The sequence below is a fragment of the Aulonocara stuartgranti genome (assembly GCF_965226115.1).
Source record: "Aulonocara stuartgranti genome assembly, chromosome: 8".
NCBI lineage: Eukaryota > Metazoa > Chordata > Actinopteri > Cichliformes > Cichlidae > Aulonocara > Aulonocara stuartgranti.
The window spans coordinates 22,527,279-22,550,320 of NC_138959.1; the positions used below are offsets into that span (position 1 = coordinate 22,527,279).

General features: G+C 43.5%; 1 protein-coding gene across 7 annotated transcripts in view; it reads right to left on the bottom strand.

Annotated features, from left to right (window-relative positions):
* Positions 1–492: 492 nt before the first annotated feature.
* Positions 493–23,042, bottom strand: part of mrtfab (myocardin related transcription factor Ab) — a 39,176-nt gene continuing 16,626 nt past the window's right edge. For 3 of the 7 annotated variants that reach the window (XM_082543861.1, XM_082543862.1, XM_082543866.1), the window contains 17 exons: positions 15,246–15,311; positions 10,749–10,804; positions 10,346–10,421; positions 9,647–9,808; positions 8,052–8,215; positions 7,809–7,943; positions 7,584–7,652; positions 6,863–7,047; positions 6,327–6,498; positions 4,908–5,303; positions 3,798–4,799; positions 3,490–3,696; positions 2,709–2,801; positions 2,174–2,314; positions 1,901–1,993; positions 1,519–1,582; positions 493–1,433 (listed from right to left, as the gene is read on the bottom strand). In XM_082543861.1, the coding sequence (XP_082399987.1) occupies positions 886–1,433; positions 1,519–1,582; positions 1,901–1,993; positions 2,174–2,314; positions 2,709–2,801; positions 3,490–3,696; positions 3,798–4,799; positions 4,908–5,303; positions 6,327–6,498; positions 6,863–7,047; positions 7,584–7,652; positions 7,809–7,943; positions 8,052–8,215; positions 9,647–9,808; positions 10,346–10,421; positions 10,749–10,804; positions 15,246–15,311 (3,629 nt within the window). In that variant the 3' untranslated portion in view covers positions 493–885. Of the gene's footprint in view, positions 1,434–1,518; positions 1,583–1,900; positions 1,994–2,173; positions 2,315–2,708; positions 2,802–3,489; positions 3,697–3,797; positions 4,800–4,907; positions 5,304–6,326; positions 6,499–6,862; positions 7,048–7,583; positions 7,653–7,808; positions 7,944–8,051; positions 8,216–9,646; positions 9,809–10,345; positions 10,422–10,748; positions 10,805–15,245; positions 15,312–15,419; positions 15,546–20,636; positions 21,221–23,042 lie in introns of those variants that run through there. The other 4 variants (XM_082543863.1, XM_082543865.1, XM_082543867.1 and 1 more) reach the window with 4 other exon arrangements.

Here is a 23,042-nt window from a genome sequence, read left to right on the forward strand (position 1 = left end):
CCCTCTGTCCCCCAGCCGGCTAGCTTGACTCTAAAGCAACCAGCAAAGAAAAATAGTCATATGGACAAATTGTAATATACACCCGATATACAGCAATACATAGTGGTCTACCATAATGTTACCAATTATACGCAACCTCCAATGAGGCTTCAATTCAAACTGTTGCCACTGATAAGGTTCATTTCAACAGCAACTCTCAACCAATGAAGGTTGTATCTTTGACTAGTGTGGGTGGGGTTTAGGTTGGCATGGTGAGGCCACAAGCAGCTGCCTTTTTTCTTTTTTAAAAAAAACAAAAACAATCAGTGGCTCAGCTGACCATTGTAACATTAGGTGGCTTTCACTCAGCTGTTGTCCTAAACACCCACCCTTTAAACCAATCAGATTCAGCATAAGTGCAAAGTTTAGGAGGCACTGACACACACTGCTATCTCTAGGAGCCCAGGAAAACATCACAGACAGTCCCTTCTCGCCTCTGATCTGTCCAGCTGTTTACTGAGGGTTGAAATGGGTTGAAAGCGACCTGCAACTTTCGGCTGGTTTACTTAAACCTGGCTTTAATGCAGGTCAGGACACGGGAAATGGGATTTTATCCGTTTTGGTTCCCTGTAGAGTTAAAATCTTTACAAGTCCACTTCAGGTCCACCAAGTAATTTCAATGAATTTAACACCACCTCACCTTGCATACAGCAACAGCCAGTGAAAGACAAGACAAACTGAGTAAATGTGTGAGAGTGTGTGTGTGCGCGCGTGCATGTGCCAGACACCCCCCGCAGTGGTAGAGACAGCATAGAGTATGTGAATGAAATAAAGACGGAGCCTGTACACAGTGTGAGCGACCATGTGTTCATCTGTGTGCGTCTGCGTGAGGTGCTACAGACGTGGCTACCAGTGCAGCTGCAGGTCCGTATTGTCCAGAAAGTCGGCTGAGAACACGCTTTGCGGAGTGTCTGGCGCCAACGGAGCTAAACTCGTCCCTCCGTCTCCACCTCCTCGCTCTCCTCTATTGCCCTCGCTACCTCCACTTGCGCTCCCTACCATGTCCAACCAGTCCATGCTATCCAGGTTGGGGTCGCCAAAGTCCAGCCCCGCAGAATGCGGGGAGAAGCCCAGGTCGGACGTGTCCATGGGGGAGGGGGGGTGGTCCAGGATGCTGGGCGTGCTCAGCATCTGGCTGTGGAGGTCGTCGATCAGCGCCAGGCCGCCGTCGGACTCTATGCCCAGCAGTGGGGTGCCCGTCGTGCTCTCCAAGAAGTCCTCCAGACGCCCGCTGCCTGAGCAGGGCCCTCCCACCGTAGACTCCGGGGAGATGAAGGCCTCTGTGGGGGTGGGAGGAGACAGGTGGAGGGGGGATGGGGCAGTGGATGGAGAAGGTGGGTCAGAGTGGAGAGGGGGGAGGGAAGGGTCCGGGTTGGCCTTGAAGCCGGGGATTTCTGGGGGAGGACAGAGAAATAAAGGTCATCAAGACGTACCGACCTGTGATGTCTCTCTCACATTAAACTGAGATCTCATCATTACCTCCACTTTTGAGCAGGATGTCAAATAGGTCGTCCATCTGCTGGCTGTTCAGGCCATTCTCTGGCTGTCGAACAGAAACACAGTATTCATTAGCCATCATGTAGCCAACAGTGAGGTATCATGTAGTTATTTAACACAAAAAACAGCAGCAGGTGTTCTTCACTGGAATGTTGCAGGGGCGATTTCTTTTAGATAATTGGGTCTGATAGGATGACACTGATCTAGTCTACCACTACGTCCTAACAAACCCAACACCACTGCCACTCCTCTGCAAAAACATTAGAGACCAAAAAAGTGAGAAGATGGAAAAAAGGAGTCGAGACAGGGAGAAAGATCAATACTGCAAGGCAGATGGAAAGACAAGACATGCTGGAGGACATACTCTGAAGCGCTGAGAAGAAAGGGAGGTGTTGGGTTTAGGAGAGGGAGGGGTGAACAGCGTGTGCCGGTCGTAAGGCGGACACGCCTCCTGTCTCTGTCAGCATGGTGCCATGAAGTGATGAAATGAGAAGAGAGAAGAAACAAGAAGACAAATTTAATGAACATGTGGAGAGAGCAGGACCACCATTAGAGATGACATGCTGAAGGTAACTCTGCCTGGAAGCAGAGGAGGGAGAGGAGGAGGAGAAGGAGGAGGTGCTGCTGCTGGCGTTACCTTGAGAGATGACATTAAGTTGTTTTGGCTTTCATTGTCTGAAATGTCGTCAAAGAAAGGCTGCAGGTTGGGTGGAGCGGTGACGGGCTGGCTGGGTTGTGGATCACCTTTGGCGTCTAAGTGCAGCCCCGCTTTTTGTCCCTACGGGCAAAGAGTGGCACGTTTAGAACGGAAGGCACACTTGCATATGTTAATCATGCAAGTCTTATTCTGGGATAAGATGCTGTTTTTTAACCTTTGTTAGTCCACAATCTAACTTGGATGATTTTACAGTGTCTCAGTGGCGACACCTTGTGGTAGGAATCTGTTGCTATTGTTGTCTTCAGGACTAAATTAGTAAACAGAGATCAATTCAACGTGTATTTACATAGCGCCAACCCACAGTAACAGTTGGCTGAGGGCGCTTTATATACTCTAAGGTTAAGACCTTACAACAATACAAATGAAATGAAGAAAAAAGTTAAGTAAAAATGTTGGGAAAGTTACAATCTACACCATGCTTACATGTTTTACTGAGAAAGAGTTTTTGCTGTACCTTTTTGCTTGGTTGGCTCACAGGCTCGGCCTCTGCCTGACATTTTGATTGGCTGTCGGTGCTGGGCAGTTTACTTGGAGTTGAATTCAATCTCTGAAACGTTACAAGTACGCAAACATTCATATTCTGTCAAACCATTTAATATTACGCGCTTCCCATATATAAACAGTACATGCAAGACTAACCCTATCCTACTGAAGTGTATTTTTTATTTTATAATTTTTTCATCCATGGACAGTAAAGGTTGAAATACTACAGTAAGTCAATGACATTTGGCAACTTCAGGTGACGATGGGTGGGGACAAAAGAAAACAAAACAAGAAAACCCCCACCGGCGACATAAGATAAACTTCCTAAATTAGTAAATATACCCTAGTGACCAGCTGTCAGCTTCAAAGCAATGTGTGATGAGCGACTCACTCAGAGTTTTGACAGAACTGAACTAACATCGTCAAAAAGACACTGCTGTTGTAGGCTACAGCTGGTGACAGTAGCTCTTGTTCTGCTCAGGAAGCTCTACGAGCTAAGACAAGAAATCTTAAGAAAACCCACAGCAGGTGGAGAACGGTTACACATGCCACTACAACAAACGCACAAAGGCTGCAGAGTAATTGTAGGGCTAAGTTTACTTGCTGCTGTTCAAAATACTGACTGAAGGTGCAACGAATTATTTGCTACACAGTATATATTCATTATTTTTGTATAATGTACAAATAGTCTAATTTAGAGGGAAACACTTAGCATTATTACCATTATCATCAGAAAACCATGTTCCCTGTACCTGCAGTGTGATGCGTCCGTTGGTTTTGGCCAATGAGGACACTCCATTCTGTCCATCTGTGGTGTGACTGGTGAGAGCGATTAGGTAGTGGTTCCCGTTGGTGTCTGTCACCAGTGTAGGTGTGCCGTTGGCCTTAAGGAGGTCTAATGAGATGGCCTGAGTGTGCACTGGTGTGCCATTCTGTTGCTTGATGATGACTGGAGTCACCTGGAAACAGAAAAGTTGCGTTAGCATTTTATTATATGCTATATACTCATCGTAAAGACTGCAGCGTGTGTGCTTTCAGTCTTTGAAGTTCACAGTATTACCTGTTGTGTTGAGGCTGCTGATGTCTGCTGTTTCTGCTGCTGCCTGTGCTGAGCTTTCAGCTGCTTCCTCTGATGAGTTTGGCTCAGTGCGGGTTTCTGACTTGTCACCGTCTGGTTTTGGATCTGCAGCTGAACCTGCTTTAGCTGAACCTGGTTCTTCTGCTGAGCCTGCTGCTGCCCTTGGGTTTGCTTGAGCTGGTTTTGCTGTACTTGCTTCTGCTGGGCCAGTTTCTGCTGCGTTATCTTCTGCTGAGCCTGGAGCTGTTTCTGTTGGGTCTGCTGGAAGATGAGCTGCTGCAGCTGCTGCTGCTGGTGGATCAGGAGTTGAGCCTCTTTCTTTTGGTGATGCTGTTTTTGAGGATTCGGTTTGGGTTCTGCGGCCTTCGTCGGCTGCGCCTGACTTTGTTGCTGTTTCGGTTGTGGTTGCCGTTTTTGTTGATCAGACTGTTGGAGCTGCAGCTGCTGAATCTGCTGCAGCCTGAGCAGAGTCTCCTGGGAATACTGCATCGTCAGGACCTGCTTCTTTGACAGAGCCTCCTCTGTTACTCCCTCCATTCCTTCCTCTGGCTCTACCTCCTTTTTGACCTTCAACACGATGCCATTAGGGAGCGTAGGGGGCTGAATGGCTGAGGCTTTTATTAGCGTTTGGAGCTTAACCTCTGGGGATGTTTTGCTCTTATCGCTTCCTTCCCTCTTGACCACTATCCCACCTGCCATCTTGCCTTGCTCCAGCTGGGACCTGAGAGTCTCCACCAGCCTCTGCTTTTGCCTCAGCATCCTGGTGAGCTCCTCGATCTGTTTGTCCTTCTCCTGGAGCATCTGGTCTTTATCCATAGATGACGTGTCCATGGCTGCTCCGGGCTCGGGGGTTTGGACAGATGCAGGTGAGGACCTGGACAGACTGCAAGAGCTCTGGATCTCATCTTTGACTGCGAGTGGAGAGACATTTGCTGGGTGCTGAGGAGAGGGGTGCAAGGTGAGCTGGGTCAGCGGAGAGCTCACCTGAAGGACACACACATTAAAAAAAGGAGAGGATGTTAGGAAAATGTCTGGGTAGACACAAAAATGACAAAGTGCTTCTAACAATAACAAATGAAACATAAATTTCACCATTTCTCCAAACATGTCTCCATTGCAGCTGGTCTCATCTGGACTCATTCCAGCTAACGACCTCTCTGACGGAGTCGGCGACACCGGAGGGCTCGAGCTGGTGCTGCCAAACCGCATCACCCGCCCTGGAACCGCCTGAGCCAGTGAGGACAGAGACAACTTAAACCCACCCTCTACTGACTGGTGGTCAGAGGTGGAAGTTGTGGTGGGAGAAGATGTGGTGGTGCTAGCAGCTGAGGTCGTGCCCTGCAAGCCGGACTGCAAAATGCCATTCTTTGAAACAGTTGCGGTTCCCCCATTTTGTTCTTGGTAGTTACGGAGCCTCTCAATTAGATCATTCTTGGTGCCTGAGACGGTCAAACCCCGCAATTTCAGTTCTTGTTTCAGCTCAGCAACCTGGAAGATGGAAACAAAAGTGGTATTCATAAAACAAACACTGACTCAAAGTGAGAATAGACTCAAATTTAAAACGCTCAGCTCAAAGGAACTTTATACAGCTGGACCTTTAAAGGGTGCGTAGGTGGTGATGTACTGATAAAAAAAGCCATGTAAAAGGTCGCCTCGGACAAATTCAGACAAGTGACTCTTTAAAATGACACCCAAATAAGATGACACATTATTTTAAAGCCAAAACACTAATGAGTGTGTGTAAACCATTCACACACACAGAACTGCATGCAAATCAGGAGTAAAAGCAAAGATAAAGAGCTCAACTCTTTCACCCAAAAAGACATCTCCCTTGTACCCTTAATAATGAGTTTTGACACCTCAGTAAATATCAACAAAGACGTGATTTGATTACCATCTGAATAGTTTCCAGCTTTTTCCCGCACAGACAGAGATGACACTCACTAACTTTGAATGCAAACCAGGTGATTTTGTTCTACAAGCAGGCTTGAAATATGATAGAAAGCACTCAGGGCAGAGAAGAGTTTCAAGGGTTACTTACTCCTAGTAAGGTTTCAAGGGGTAAAGAAGGAGCCTTAAAAGATAACTTTGTTGGCTTGTGGCTCAGTGCGCCACAATAACTGTCTAATGATCACGTCTTTTATTCTCTGGCCGAGTGAGTTTAACTATCTTTCTTAATTTGGCTTTGCAGTTATGACAAAGCACAAACAATACATGAAGAAAGTATAAGAACATCTACACGTCTGTAGAGTCCACCACCATATGAGGGGTGTCTGCAAAGATCTAATCCTTACAGCTTAGACTGCTGCAGACTTTCACAGATTTCCCTTTGAGAAAGGACCAAAATCAGAGCTCTATTTTAGAATGGGCAGGATCAATGATGTTTTCGTTTGGGGCCGTTTTGCTGAGCACAAACTTAGATCTTTGATTTGAATTACCCAACAAAATGAGCCACAGCACTGTGTGCAGTAATGATCTCATAAGTTTGTTTTTGGGTCCTGAGTTAATTACTTTGAACTCATCCAGGTTGGCTGGCAGAGTAGCTGGTTTGGCTCCTCCCACTGCGGTTTGGCTGTGACGGGCCGTCCCCGTTTGACTCGAGGAAGCTGTGGTGGTTGTTGTGTGAACGGTACGGGAGGGGGAAGGGCCAGAGTTGGTTGTGGGAGGCTGCTCCGTTTGTGGCCTGAAGGAAGACAAACAACAAAGTTGTACGGTAATAAAGATTATCGAGCATGTTGTTTTTCTCTGGCAGACCACGGGGGAAATTATGATGAGAGATCAGCTCTAAAGATGAAACTTGTGAATTTCTAAATAAGTTTTCTAGAATTTTAAAATGAAACATGAAAGTTTTATATTAACTGTAAAGTATACTCAAAGTAAAAAGGAAAAAAATACAAACTGTAAAGCTACACTGCAACTACTAGCTTAATGCAGGAAAAAAAAATAAGGGTGTTGAACTTGTTGACTCTCGGCAAAAACCCACAGCAATTACTCATCCTCGCTTCCAAACCATACGCACACATACGCAAAAGTGGTTCGACACTCACTTGGGAGGGGCGGGCAGGATGGTGTGGTAGTTGTAGTGCTGCTGCTGCTGACTGAGAATCTGCAGCTGCAGGAAGAGCTGCTGCTGCTGGAGCAGCTTCGCATACGATGAATCCATCTGAGGCGGACGCTCCTTGTCAGCCTTCTGGTCGGGGGGGATGTACTGATGGTACTTCAGCTTCTTCACCTTCACGCGGCAGGAGGGAATGTTTAAGAGACAGACACGTGTGAGATGCATGGGCATTCTGTACATGTAGGTCAAACGATGCATACTAATAAAAACTTAACTGAAGTAAAAGCTAACGCACTTCCAGTTAAGAAAAGCAAGTATATATTTCTGATGTGCTGAGGCCACTGTGGCTTCATAAAATGGTATCTCTTCCTCTTTTACAAGCAATTCTCCTCAGTATGATTGTAAAATGTCAGAAAAAAGCACTGAGGTTAGAGAGAAGCCCCTGCTCTATGATTTAATAGAGACGACGCAAAAACCACAAAGAAGACTTTTATTGGCTCTTTCAAATCTAAGGAGTAACTTTTAATATTTGTCGCTCAGCTGTGGGAGCAGCAAGCCAGACAAACACAATTTGAAGTCTTAAAATCTTTACTGCAGACAAGATGTCATCAAAAAACAGCCTTTACCAGTGACTGGTCGTAATTTAAAATTAGCCATAAATCATGTGCCGGTGTGCGAGTTAAAATGAAAGCAAAACAAAGACCTCTGACCTTTGGTTTGCTGTCCTTTGCTTTCTTAGGTCTCTGTGGAGGGCGGTCTGAACTCGTCTTGGCCTGAGACTGCAGTCAGAGAACCATGAGAAATAGGGGGGGGGGAGGAAATGAAGAGATGAGGAGGGGGTTTTGGTGAGCTACAGCGTTCCCATAAATAGAGATTACGGTCAGAATTATTTTTAAATCACGAAAATCAACAGGAAGTTTGAGCGATCGGCACACCTTGACCTGTCCAGCAGAATGGCGGGATGATCCAGAGGTCACCGTTTTAGGTAGAGGGGACGAAGCGGACCCATTCAACAAGGGAGGGGGCGGCGGAGGTGGTGGTGGAGGTGGAGCAGGAGGCTGTGTGAGAAACTGGTGAGATGATATCACTGTGGTTAATTGCATGATCCTGCTGAAAAACACTTGCTTTTGTTTCACTAACTGCTCTGTCCAGTTCTTTCTGTTCCACCTCAGTAATACCTGTGTGGGGGAGAGGTCTCCGTTCTGGGTGAGCACGTCTGAGGGGGAGACCTGAGGGACAGCGCTCAGGGGAGAGTCCTGATTGGTTAGCTGGTCAGGTGACAGAGCATCACTGCTGTCTTCGTCCAAAGATGAGCTCTCTCCTCCGTTTCCCTTTGGAGAATCTGTGACAGTGCACAAACGTTCACACATTTAATGAAACCGCTATTTAATGGTGGCGTCTTCTGGTGTAGCGGTTCAGCGGTGCGAAAGGGGTTGGCGTTGTCTGGAATTTCCAGAGCCGCTGGGAAACACAGGAAAGGACAGCTTAATTCCCAGCTTCCCCTGCAATTTTAACACTCAAATAAAGTTTCTCTAAAGTTAGTCACCGCTCTTTAGCAATCGGCACTAAGCAATTTTAGAGAAGTTACAACACCGCGTGCCGTGTCTCATGTTTCAAAACAGTGCCGTGTCCAAACAAAGCTTCTGAGTCACTTCTGTTTCAGAGCTGCTTGTTTTGTTTACACACTCACCTTACTGTAAATACGTGAATGGTGTAACTGCTCAGGTGTTCAGTCTGAACGGAAATCAAATTGTAGAGGTGGCGCAACTGCACACCAAAACACAGGTACAATAGCACCGCGAACAGTGGAAGGGGACGTGTTTGAACTTGTATTCATCACATGCCTGAGGCTCAGCCTGAATTCACCATAACCTGTCCACTGTCCTGTATTTACAAGTCTTGCTAATTCCTGCAGGTACGCTTGTGAGTGTTGTGCAACGTTGTGCAAAAGTCTGTGTGTGTGTGTATGTGTGTAAATCTCTGAACCAAGTGTCATAAATATACAAGATTGCCCAATTTTTCTTTTAAACAATAGCCTGCGGCACCTTTTCAAATTCTTCATTTCATTTTTCCAGGCGAGTCCGACAAAGTTTCATCAGAGGTTCAAATTTTTACAGAGATTGTAACATTGTATTACCAGCAAGATGATGAAATAATAAAGACATATAAAGAATGAACAGTTTAAAAAAATAAAATACAGATCTTAATGATCGCTGTACGTGTGACGATGTTGTGTGGGCCTACTCGTTAAGGAGATGCTAGCCTGCATGCAGACATAAATAAATGCATACAGTACGATCGTTATCGTGAGATAAGATTTATTTTTTCAGTCATTTATTTGTAAAACTTGTGTATTTCGGGACTTTAAGCATCTACTGATAACGAGCACCAATCCTGCGCCAGTGATTATTCCTCAGAGAGAGACTTTTATACAATGCTCGTTTATTTTCACTCGTTTTCACACGACTCAGTGTGAGTCGTTACTGTGCTTTACTGTCATTTAAGGTCACCCCAGCTTTTCCTTTTCCTGCTCTCAGTTTAACTGCGGGTGCACGTTCTGACACACGGGAAGTGCAGCAGATGAAACACAGGTGAAACGACGATAACGTTGACGAAGTTGATCGCAGGTGCAATCAAACCTTCCCAACGACTTAAACTTGTGATTACATTTGAAAGAAAGAGCAAGGCCATCAATGAAGACATTTTCTTTTCCCGAGCGGGTCCCTGGAGTGAGACGAGTACAGCTGAACGCTGATGAGGTGTGTGTTATTACCTGGGAGTGAGTGCTGCAGATGGCAGTTAACAGACAGGATGTTCTTGTGGACCAGCTCAATGGGACCCGGTCTGTGAGAGATTTTGTCATTGAGGTCGTCGGCCAGTCGTGCTCTCTTCAGCTGCAGCTGCTTAGCCTGCAGAGACGGCTCTGCCGACGTCTCTGCAGAGGGCACAGCAGGCCGTTATGGATACATGTGCATTTATTTATCAAGTGATTCACACACATATAATCCTCTGTGAATCTGTTCAATACGTTACAGCAGGTTTTAGCCTATTTTAACACTTCCTCGGTTTGACTTCAACCTAATTTAAAAGAAACTAAACCAACAGTCAAACCAGCTGCTTAAAAAAAATCATAACAAACATAACACTTTAAACCGCAAAAACATATATTAAAATGAATGTGAAAATGTGAAGATAAGCACCTTGCCTCATGAAGACAACATGCCGAAACACATTTTATAAAAGAGTTTTCACAGCGCCTGAATCGAGCTACCGAGTTTTAAGATGCAGAAGCAATACCCTCAAAGAACACGGAATTGCTTCAAGCAGAAATATGAAGGAGGAACTATACATTAACCTCTTCATAAAGATTTGGTTCTGTTTTTGTCTAGGTATTTTACAAAGCTTAAAATGTGACTTTTTGACAACACTGGCACTTGCTGATTAAAAAAACAAATTAAAAAAAAACACGCACCCTCCAGAATGTGCATCCTGACCAGCTCGGAGCGCTCAGGACGACTCCGGATCTTCCTCTTTAGGTAGTCCTCAGTCTGGGAAGAAAACAAGATGCCAAAAATCACATGAACTCCAAATTGCTACAACACCATAAAATATTATTCTGTCAGTTTAATATATGCTTTTGTTTCCATGTCACTTGTTTTCATCATTTCCTGGCTCTGCAACTCACAACAATTTTGCACAAACGTCAACTAACCAGAGATTATCTGTACGATAACCCAACTACAACCAATCTGTATCTGTGGCGTCCAAGCTTTCAATTTGTTAGGTTCTTGTGGTTTTTTTTTTTGTTTGTTTTTTGCCTCTCTGAAGAAAATCCACTGAGACTGCAGGAGACTCATTGTTCTTATGGCTCTCACCCTTGCTCGCTCCAGACTCCTCCGCTGTTCGTGAAAGGCTGCTGGGCTCTTCAGTGCTGCATGGAGAGGGAGGGGGAACAGGAGGAGAAACAAAAAGCCAAGATTAATGCAGTTCAGACCGATTGTGAAGGAAGTCGTGATGCTCCTTTCAGCAAGCAAAAATGTGAGAACCTGTACGGCTACAGTCAAAGACAGACTCAAAGCAGAAGTGGCTTCTGGCAGAGAAGGTCAGGAGTGCTATTCTAAACCACACACTCTGATGACAACTCAGTAGGCAGATCAGCCTCTGCTGCTGAGTGTGGTGCACATCCACCTCGGTTATCACCGAGAAAACCGTTACTGCCAGCGTTTCCTCGGCCTTTTACTACGCTTTTCACATCAGTTGTGTTACGTTTATTCTCATTGCAACTCAAACACCAAGGCAGCTGCAGGAAGTGTCGCGATGTGGTCAGTGGTAGTGAAGTAGTTTAGATGAGCTTGATTTAATGGAACAATATGACTAAAACCATGAGCGCAAACTGTACCAAACATTCACTCAGCAGTTTCATTAACCTAAATGAGAACACACTGTTCATTATTCAGCAAGAGTTTTCCACGTATTCCAAAGTTTCCAAATGTTCTTTCTCATACTTTGAACTGACGTTAGACACTTTCAGCTTTGTCTTGATCTGTTATTTAGAATTACACAGTGTTAAAAAGGGAATACAAACACTTATAAAGATTACAGGTTACATATAGCCCAGCTTCATTATACTTTTATTGGTATTTTACACAGAAACGTGCTGCAGATTGTGGTGCGTTCTAAGTTTTTCCATGACGAAAGGTAAGTCTAAAGAAACTGCATTTCAGAGGTCAAACTATCTGCAATAAGTCTGGTAGATGGTCTGTAGCTGAGGGACATCAATTCTTGATGAACAGAGTCTGGAATGGCTCTTTAAAAAGGAGCGAGCAGCAGAAGAGAGACTGATGAATAGAGTGCAGCACACCCAGCGAAAGTCTAGATTCATCACTTCATTGCTCAGCCATGACCAGTGTATGGGGTGGGGGAGTGAACGTCTATGCAGTATTTTTGTAAGAGGGAAATGCATAAAAGCAATTTCAGCTGGCTAAAATTGTGTAAAAAGAAAAAAAATCTGTATTACCTTTGAGGTGAAAGAGGTGGTCAACATGAAAAATGAGTCCAGAGCGTCATATATTTTGCATTTTATCTTACACTTTTATAATTATTCAGTTTGCAGAAAGGTCCAGTGCAAGGAAACAAAAAGTTTTACAGTCCATCTCCCATCACAGATTTTTTTGAGCCTAGAAGATCATTTCTATCCAAAAACCAAAGCGCTAGACATCAAACTCTTTTTAACCACAAATATAAAGTCGAGGTTTTAGAAAAGCTAAACGGACAGGGGAGATGCCCGCTTCGTTTTTGGGGAAGGATATTCAGAGGACAGCGGCAGTTATAATGATGTAAGACAGCGATCGTCTGATTGGTCAAGAGTTGGTGAAATCCCTGCCAAGGGTGTTTGAGATTGGACATTCTGGCTACAGCAGGGCGTCAACTGTGTGTGCACCACAGATGATGGGTGGGGGTCAGAAGCATTCCTTGTGTCACAACCCCTGGCGTTCAAAGAATACCAGTTGTAATATGACCAACGAGTGGTCTGGATCACAATAATAACACCACAAGGACAAACCGGGCCCATAAACTACTTAAACACAGATTAATTGCTTCAATATGATGTTCAATGAAAACAATATTTCCTTGCGTATTGGCAAGAGAAGGCTGGGCTGGTTTTATTTTAATCATATCAGACTCTTACTGGCATTCATTGGAAAATAAATGTTCACCAAATGCATAAAAGAATGGACAATGAGTCTGTTGGCCTGTGAGCCCTTCTGTCATTGGTGCTTATTGGTGCGGCCGTCCCCACCAGTCCCAGTTTCTCATGTAACCCCTGCAGTTTAAACCTTCTATTTGCAAGAGGCAGCCAATCAGCAGCTTAAACAGAAAGAGAAAAGACCCAAAGCAGCTACCGGTAGTTTTTTATGATGTGTAAATGATCATTGCATATGTAACCTATAACTGGATATACTCAAACATTAAAAGAATTCGAAACACCAAAACACGCACACACCAATAGAACTAGGTGCAAATTAAACTCCCAAAACGAGCTACTGGATCAACAGTTCTTCTTTCACGATGTTGCTCCTGAAGCACTTTTAAACCGAAACTTCATGGGGAAGAAAACACTAAACAGTTATTTGAACATGCCAGGAGGAAGTGAAAACATTCGGCTCAAAAACAGCATTTTCAAGCCTATTCTTATAGCTGGGCACATAACACTGTTCAGAACTTTCCCCTGTGAAACACCACAACCTCCCTGACCCCATTAGCTACAGTTTCATTATAAAAACATTGGTGGTTTCTTCACACATAGCCCAGTTTTTCATACAGCGGAGCAACAAAATATGTTAATGCTACAAAAGTATATATTTGTTGGCATTCTTAAATGACGATTAACTGACTTTTGCTCACAGCTGGACAGTCAATGTCTGTGTTCAGGAACCTCACGAAAGTGTTTGAAAGTGGAAAGTTATTCATTCACACCACCTTCAGTTGCAAAACCAGTGTGAGGATTTGATACCACAGGAGGAACTGACCCTGCCTCAGCACTCAGACATAAAAGTCTTTTTTTAGTACCAGAAAACACAGCACAAAGGACATTTAAATGTAAGAATTAGAGAAGTGACAGAAAACCCCTGATCATTTATGTCACCTTTGAAGGTTCTATGTTGACTAAAACAAACCATGTGGTGACATTGTAAGTGAAATTTTCAGATTTTGTTTTTTTTATGTTTCAAAAATCCAGCAAATAACAGTAATTACAGAGTCATTAAGAAATATAAAGACTATTTTTTCTTTGCTGGAAAGTGTTCAGGGTGTGGAGCAATGTGGAACTACTTGGCAAAGTTTGTTCCTGTCAACAAGATACAGTTACCGTGAAAATCGATCGAAGATGAAGCGAGAAGTGAAGAGAACGGTTCATATGATCTTTACTGAACTATAACACAACAGCGGACCTGATGCCTGAACAACCTTTGCCCCATCTTTCTGCATCTCGGAGAAACAATTTAAAAGAGGATTTCTGTAGTCAACAAAGTCATCGACTTAGGAGCAATCTAAAATCTCATTTAAACCCACAGCTATACTTTTTTTTCCCCCTAGGAATCTCCACAGAGGAGAAGCTGGAAAGCGAAATAGTCAATCCAAACATGTTGATCCTAAATCTGCAACAATCTGGCACAGGGCCTGTTGCAGAAAAGAGGACACAGAGCGATTTACTAGACTACTTAAATGGTTCACTGGAAGGCTCCATGCTGCCCACCAAAACAAACGCTCAGTCATCACTTTATGGTACTCTTATGTATCTAACCCTTAAACTGTTATGTAAACTGAATGTGCAGCACTGCAGGCTGAAAGCAGCTTGCATGGTGTATCTTTTCAATCTCATCTGCTTTTGTCAAAAACAAAATATGACAACAGGTGTGCCACATGTTACCATCCATTCACAGTTACTTGTTTCCCTGATACTCTTCTTAACACACAGCTAGCATAATCTGTCAAAGTTTGTATGTCTGAACAGGCCTATTGGGCAATCTAACAGGTATTTAGTCTCCATTTGAAAATCTACTCAGTTAGAATGAATGTTGGCTACCACGTCTACAGTATGAGGGCGAACACTCGCTTGCACACTTTTAATTCAAACCAAAAGTCTTCTTGGAAAAACGAAAAAGCAGAGTGCTTTCGGTTCTACACAGAAACGGAGGGAAACTTTTAAAACTATATTTCTGACTCTTGTGATGTGAGGAACCCTGAAACAGGAAGTGGATAGACATAAAGAGGAAGCTGCCCTATTTGATAATACAAAGTGGTGCAAAGATACAGCTAAATATGACACTTGCAGAACACATACTCATACTGATAATGCCGATAAGAGACGACATTTTCAGCAAAAAACAAGAAACGACATTCCAGACCTTCACTATACAACCCATCATATGACAGCATATACGGCACAGACTGACAGACGCTATTTACCAACATATCCAGGTTCTGTTGTTGAGAACCAAAATGTGTCAGCGGGATGTGAATTAAACGACATTCCAAAAAATACGTGAGTATCGTTTAGCGTCTAGCATCAGGTAGCGACCTTGTTAGTGTGTGACAGTTTAAGATTTGGTGTGTAATCCTGAAACAGGAAAGGGTTAGCAGTTTGACCTCAGCTCACAGCCAAAGCTCCTGTTTTCTGCTCGAGTTTCTAAAAACGAGATGATACTGTCTGTTCCAGACAATAAAGAAGTGCTGTCTTTGGGTAAAACGTGATCAGTTGAGAGTCTAAAAGCACACTTAAAGTCAGACTACCGTACATTGACGATATATACTTTGGTTCATGAGCTTAAAAAAAAGCAAAAAAGCAAGTAAAACACACTCAGCAGACTTACGTGGCATGATCCCTTGGCTGACCAGCTCCTCTCGTGTGCGTCTCTGCTGAAGTTTGAGCTGGAGGACTGCATGGAGACACAGGAGGTAAGAGGAGAAAGAAGAGAAGACAGTCAGTGACGGCTGGCGAGATTAAGAAACTGCAGCGGTGAAGCTCTGTGCCCGTAAAGCCTTACAATCAGCAACAGATCCACAATATTTAGATAAATAAGCACATAAAGGAACATATATGACTGACACGACGAGGACCTTTACTCTGTGGCAACCGGTTCATTCTCCAGTCTCCCTGCCTCGCATGCATCTTTTTCTTTTTTTTTTGAAGTTACAAAGGAGGCGGGTACAAGGTGTGTGTGTATACAGACTTCCTGTTTCTGAGCACAGATGTGTGAAAAAGCAGCAAACATCCATCAAAGAGTGAGAGAGACAGAACACTAAGGCATAATGCTGCTATAAGAAATTAACGAAAAAATTAAAAGAAATGAAAAAATAAAAGCACCGATTTGAATCTAAATTACTTTTTTTTCCTTTTTCATTTTTAAATGGGCCGATTGCATCGTCATTTCAAAACAGGAAGCTCTTGTTACATAATGGAGAGGCGGGGTGGGGGAGAACTGTAAGGAACACAAAGCTGGACAGAAAGAGTTGGACTATGTCTGACATTTCTAAACAAATAAAATGTCAGTTGTTGAGTGCTGTGTGGCACAGTCCTCATCCTGATACTTTTTTAAAGTTTTAACGAGCCCAGAAAGTCTGGCGTCATCATTGTAACCGGATAATAAATTAGAAATGAGCGGGCTATCGTTTAAACAAAGCAAAGACACAAATATAACAAACTAACAATTACATATAGACACCTGCAAGATCACAAGTACACAGCATTTCATCACTGTCATGTTGGCTTCGTTGCAACACGACAGCAATTTAGGGAAGTGACCTGAACTATTTAGTCAACCATCACATCACACAAACACACCACCCATGAAAAAAGACACCCAGAATGGCTGCAGACACTTGTGTGTAATGATTTTTTTTTTAGCTTGTAAGCAAGTAAGTAAGTGACAGTGGATGATGTCTTTCCATTTCATTGTTTATCTTTTATTTCCAAGATATTAACAGTATCAGAAGAGGAAGCAGTATGTTGTTATACCAAGTAACTTCACTACTGATGTAAACATTCAGCTGACGCTCCTGCTCAAGTTGTCCCAGCGATCCTTACTGAAGGGCTACGTATCTATTTGTGTGTGTGTGTGTGTGTGCGTATACAGTGTGGTGCAAACCACTGAAGATTGCCAAGCATTTCTAGCTAGGGTTGTGTTTGCTACTTCAGTCAAGCAGCACCGGTTCTACCTCGCCAACAAAGTGACATCACTGGTACTCAGTCTAGCTCACGATATAGCTGTTGCTGCTGCGGTGCTGCCTCTGTGTTATGACAAGGAATCCTCGCCTAGACGGGAACGCCGCAAGAGCCATGAATTAATGTCAGAGCCTGTGCAACTAAATGTCATTCTTTGGCTCCAAATTCTTGCTGGCGATCCCGGCTCCCCTCTGTTGTTTTTACAAGTGTGTATGCTCCAAGTCTGAAAGTATCAGTCTAACACTACCGACTCCTCTCTAGAAGCAATAACTTGCCATTTGACATTTAGCATTATAAACACGCACGCCTAAACACACTTAGGCGAGTCGATCTATATGGTCTTGCCTGTACAGCAGCTGGCAGCACTCATTTTGTCTCAGTAGCAAACGCACAGGAAAACACTTTCAATAAAGGAACGTGCACACACAGACACACACTGATACAGACTGACCGTGCCATGCGCCATTAGATGCCATGCCACACGGGGCTTCCAGGGAAGGAAGGTTTATTCTTAGAAAGAGACTCTTACACTTTCCCTCTATCCATAACCCCCTCCACATCTTCTATCCCTCCCCCAGGATACTCCAGTTTTCTCCTGCCCTCACTTTCCTGTCCCCCCTAAACACCAAGCTGATGAGCTCAGTACAGTTGCAACACTGGCTCCAATGGTTGGCTATAATAATAAAGCGTCAGCTATCAATAAACCTCCAACCCCAACATTGCAGAAGTCTCTGGCAGACAATCATGGTGCGAAAAATGTAGCAGTGTTGAAATTGTAGATTCACGTGCATAAAATAATCACGTTTGCACCACTGCCTGTTATTTTGTCTTCTTTCTTAACTTTTCTTCTCATTTTGTATCTACTTTAATTCCACTTTTCCTTACTTTAACTTTTTCGTGCCCTTTCTTTCAATGCTGCAGTGCTTTTAATCCTAGTTTTTGTCTGCTGAACTAAACTGTCATGTGTTTTGTACAGCACTTTGTGACTCTAGTATTCCTAAAGTCCTACACAAATAAATACTGCTTGCTTGCAGCACAGCAACAAAGACAGGAGTATAACAGACAGACAAAAACCACTTGGAGGCTGTGAACTGTTTGTTCTGGATTAACCACAAAACAAACTTTAAATGGGTGCCAGAAAGACAAATGAAAACTTTTGCACTACGACAGTGGCTATGGTTACATGCACTGCAGCAAGAACTTATAATAAGATAAGATAGTGGACAAAAACATAACCAACAAGGATAGCGATGTTTTGTTAACTGTAAGCAGATTACTGCTTGGGAAAAAAGAGGAGGGATGTGTCTTTGTGTTTTGCGACCAGGACATGGTCTGGGACTTAAATCAGGTTTGAAGGCCATTCTGGTTAATTTAAGAAAATGGATGAAAAGGCAGGACAGTTTTATTGGGATACTAGGCCACAGCCAAAGCTTGCTACTACACTCATAAAAAGTTAAAGCAAAGGCAGACAAGGGAGAAAGAGGAAGACGGCAGAGATGCAAGCGTTTGAAGATTTTAGATTAAGCAGAGGAAATGACAGCAGGTGGCTTATTTGAAGACAATTCGCTTACTCGATCTTTTGATTAAACTCGTCGTTGCAAACGTCAGAGAACTAACACTATGATTTGCACATTGATTTGTTATTTCTAAGATCTCTGTGTGGGTGTACATAAAACCCCCCAAAACAAAACACTTTTTCTCCCCGGCAACTAAAGTCATGGCTTTCTTTAAACCTTTCACAAGCTTAACTTTATAACAAATCACCAATAATGAAATCTTTACCTGAACTTATAGAGCTTTTATTTCCTAAATGTCAAGATCAGATCGGTTTCAAGGCATCATAATTGTCTAAAAGAAGGCTGTACAGGTAAAAAGTCACATTGGAGGGAAGAACGAGGATGAATTGGGATGCTGGTGGCCAACTGGGCTAAGCCTGCTGTGCTCATGTGTCAGTAGATCTGATTAAACATGTCTGAGTTCGTCACTGTCCCCAAAGACCCCTGGCTTGGCACGACTAAGCCTGCGCGCACCAACCCGAGTGACACACATGAAGGCAAAAGGCTTCAGGCCCACAGAGCGTATGCCACATACCCACCTAAAGACGAGCCCTGCAGACGCTTTGAACAGACGTTACGCTTGGCACTGGCTTTGGAAATGTTTTTTAATCGGGAAAGATGTTCTCATCTTTCGCACGGTAGCACCGTTCAATTGCATGTGTTGAACAGAGAGGCGAACGCAGCGCATGACTGCAGCGAATGTTTCGCACATCAGTGAGAGTGGAAAGAAGCTAGAGAGCTAAAAGGGCAGAAACAATGCAAGGTTAAGGCCATTCACACCTTGGACTCACTCCCGCTGCCTTTCCTCTGCTGCGCTGTGCCGAGAAGCAGGATGACAACACGGAGAGTTGCGGTGAATACTAATCATCCTTAAAGTTCAAGTGAGAACAGACGGATAAAGGCTTTTGCAGCTTTTGCAGTTTGTGTCACTCATACTTCAGAGTAAGCAAAAAGCACACCGGGATTAATAATCTTTAACTGATGGCTTTTTTTAATCCCTTTGCTTTTCTTTAGACTCCATCCATCTTCAGTCATTCTAACCTCACAGGAATGTTTTGTTTCATCTGCGGCCAGTCATCTGAGACTCTGGTCCATGCTCATAACGCTGGTTATAAACAAAGTGAAGCCTTTTTACTGTTGCACGGACCATACCAAATTAGGCTAATTTTTGATAGTATGTCACTGTTGGATGACTTCATTTTTTTGGAACGCCATGTTTTTTTGAGCCTTTTGCACACCACATCTAAATCCCAAACATGCACAGTGGCAACAAGTGTCACACAGTCATATTTAATACATCCCGAAATACTTTAGAAATAAGACACTACTGTAAAAAGATAAAAGCTGAAACTTGCACTGTAGGTGAAGTAAGGTGCATGCATCTCCATTTCTACGATCCACTTCAAACTTCCAATATTGGGATGTGGAGTTCTCATATTTGGGCTAAAATCTGTTACTGGAGTTTCCCTTCGAGTTACTTGCCCTAATCCGTGTGCAGTTCGGAGGGCACACATCCACACAAAGCCATGTTTTTTGGCTCTCACATTCACATTAACACATTCTCAGGTTAATAAATTCCACGTTTTACCATCACAAATAAGTGCTGAACCCTCACTCTACCTCTTATCCTATAAAACTTTTGTTTAATCTATTTTTTTAAACGTAAACCCTAAAACCTAGACTCTAGGACTTATAAAAAAATAACAAAAGCCATTTCATTGCACTGTTGGTCTAAAACCCAAGCTGAAACTCACAAAGGCACCTGGACGTGTTATATTTATTTATTATTTATGTTATTTATTCATGCTTTTGGTTTCCTGTGACAAATGTGTTGCTCGCTCATTGAGTTTGGAGGCGTGGCTCTAGAGAAAACTACAACCCACAATCTGCCTGTTATAGACACACTTTTTGAACAGACATAAGCGTGCGCGCACACTCAGAGTGTCTTTATAGCTGTCTTCCTTTGAAGTCTGTACCTTTATGAATGCCTGGTGTGGAGCATTTATGTGACGTTTGTAAATTTGCACCACAGTTACAATATTCCCAAATTCAAACTACACTAGGGAAAGCTGTTTGTGAATGAACGCACGTCAACACAGTTCTTTCTTTAAACATATGCATGATTTTTTGGGGTGAACACTGACTAATTTTAAACATTAACTTGACCTTTTAAGTTGAAATATTATTTGGAAGCTTTAACCTTGAAGAACTGAGCAAAGCTATCCCGACGTCACAGGCCCGGCTGTCAGCACTTCCTGAATTCACAGTGGTCAAGTCTGCTCTATTGAAAGGGTTTATCAGAAAGAACCTAAAACCACTTCAACTTCCTTCCACCTTACACAAGCCAGTAAACTCTATCACTTATCTTTAGCAACACCCCATTAGCTATTTGTATTAGGCCATAAAGCCCTGTTTTGAAAATGTACAGTGAACTCAGGAACAAAAACACAACACAGATCTCCAGATCCGACTAGATTGCCCACCTTCTTTCAAGCTGTGATACACAAGTCTGTCATGATCCATCTTCAGTCCTTCCTTCTCCATGTCATCTCCCATTGGAGGAGAGTCCAGGGAGGAGGGTTCAAAGGACAGGCAATGGTTGGTGTCCAGCATTATCATTCAGAATAGGGATTGATTATTAGGTAAACATTGAACACCACGGTTTAAAGTAGATTTCCTCCCAAGTCCCAGATTTTGACCGTATTCCTGAAGAAGGGCACCCTTGACGTGTCAAAAGCTGTCCTCTCTTCTCAAGGGAAAGATGTGATTCAAATGCTTCAGAAGACTCCGTTCCAAGTAAACAAATATCTCCTTTTAAACCAAAATGACAAAGAAAAGCACAGCTACCGCCGTTGCCCTTCTATCCCCGGTGCTTCTTCTCTGTATCAAAGAAATCGATTGGGCTGTCTCAGCTTTGCTCTCTCTCTCCTGCCTCCTGTGCTCTACTTTCCTTGCAGTGACAGCCGGCGAGTCACGACAGCGCTGTTCTGCAGTTTCCCAGAGAGCCGGGGTAAAGAAATCCACAGGACGAGTCGTGGATAGAAAGAACAAGAGCTAAAGGGAGGAAACTGAAAAGAGGCCAGCGGCTGAGGAAGGGAGGACAGCAGTGAGCTCAGCAGAGAGATTCCCCAGTGAGACTGCTCTGATTGCAGCTCCTCCTGAATCTCACACACATGCAGGGAGACACACGCACACACACACACACACACACACACACACACACACACACACACACACACAGTGAGGGCTGCTGATAAAGTTTTCCTGCTCAGCTGTTGCCATTCATTCACAGTTACAAGCTCAGGGGGGCTCCAACATGAAAACCTGCTCCCTGTTCAACCCAAACACAGCAAGCTGATCAAAATCAAAGCAACAACACAGAAGATCGGCTCATAAAAACTTCCTCTGGCTAAACAAAACAATGACTCAGACAAGCTATGGACAGTTTTTATTAGACAGGTAGAAATGATTCCGTGCACCATAAACGACCTTTGCCAAAGATGCTTGAGTAAATCTGATACCAGGATGAGTCACAGGCTGACTTTTGGAGTGGCTGATTTGATACCCAATCACCAACGAAATTCTGAAAGATTTTCCAAACGGTTTGCCCTTCAGGGAAGACAGCGAACACAAATCTGCACTCTTACTGGAAAAAACATTTTAGAAAAGCAACAACAGTCTAATTGGTCTGGTGCAACCAGCGACTTATCCAATGCGTCCTAACCTGGTCTTAAAATGTTCAGATTCTTCTGAAGTTCAGCACTACTGACCAAAACTGTCTGCTGACGGTAAACGCCGCCACGGCCACAGTCTCCCTTCCCCCTCAATCTGTTTTAAATAGCAGGGCCAGCTGGCCATAAGGGGGCTAAATACAGCTTGGTATCACCTGTGCACTCGCAGGGTAAGGTTACTCTGAGACAGGCATGCACATCTCTAGCTCCAAACACATACAAGAAAACTTTAAGCCCCTTTTCCTTGAACTAAATCAGTTTTTTATGATACAAAAGAAGACTTTACCATACATTCAGCACAGAGAGGCTTCAACTGCAGCCGGTTTAAACACCAAATTCGAAATGAACAGCATACTACACTGATATCACACAGGGCAGCAGTGCACCTGAAAACACAGACAACACCTTAAACAAACCCTGTCTGGTGACTACAATTACTGTGTGTTATGAGTGTGAGATTAAAGTCCACCTGCTGTTATGATTCACAGTCTGGGCAGGAAACACAGAAAAGACAGCACACGCTGGGATTAGGACATGGCTGTGTAGGCTGAATCTCAGCACTGCACACATCACAAACCGACACAGCATGCTAAACACATATTGGCTTATTTACACCTCCACAGCTCAAAATCATAAATCCTTCGTTACATTAACATTTCAACTATTTGTAACCAGCTTTCTGCCTCTACAGTACAGCCAGCTGTATATTTCACATAACTAAAAACCTCAGGGGCAGCGATTCCCCTGTAATAACAGTACTGAGCGAGCCAGTAATGCAGGCAAATATTTTATGGTTTTAAATCAGCTTGACCACAGTGTGTGGAAGGCACATTTCACAGTTTCCCAGGATTTACCCCACTAAATAGGATTATGTAGTAACCAGTAACCCACACTAATAGATGAGTTATGATCTTCTTTAGAATTACTTTGAATTAGTTGATACTAGGATCTCTATAACCACACAAAAAAAACACCAAAGCACTGCAAACTCCAAAGGGTCTGATTCCAACGAGAGGTGAAAGCTTAAACTGTGTCCAAACTGTACCGCTGCTCGAGTAAAGTATTGGACTCTACAACCTTTGACCTGATGGGTGTTGTTGGGCGTCAGTACTTTCCACTGAAGTTATTTGGCCTTGGGTATTTTCCTTTATCCTTCAC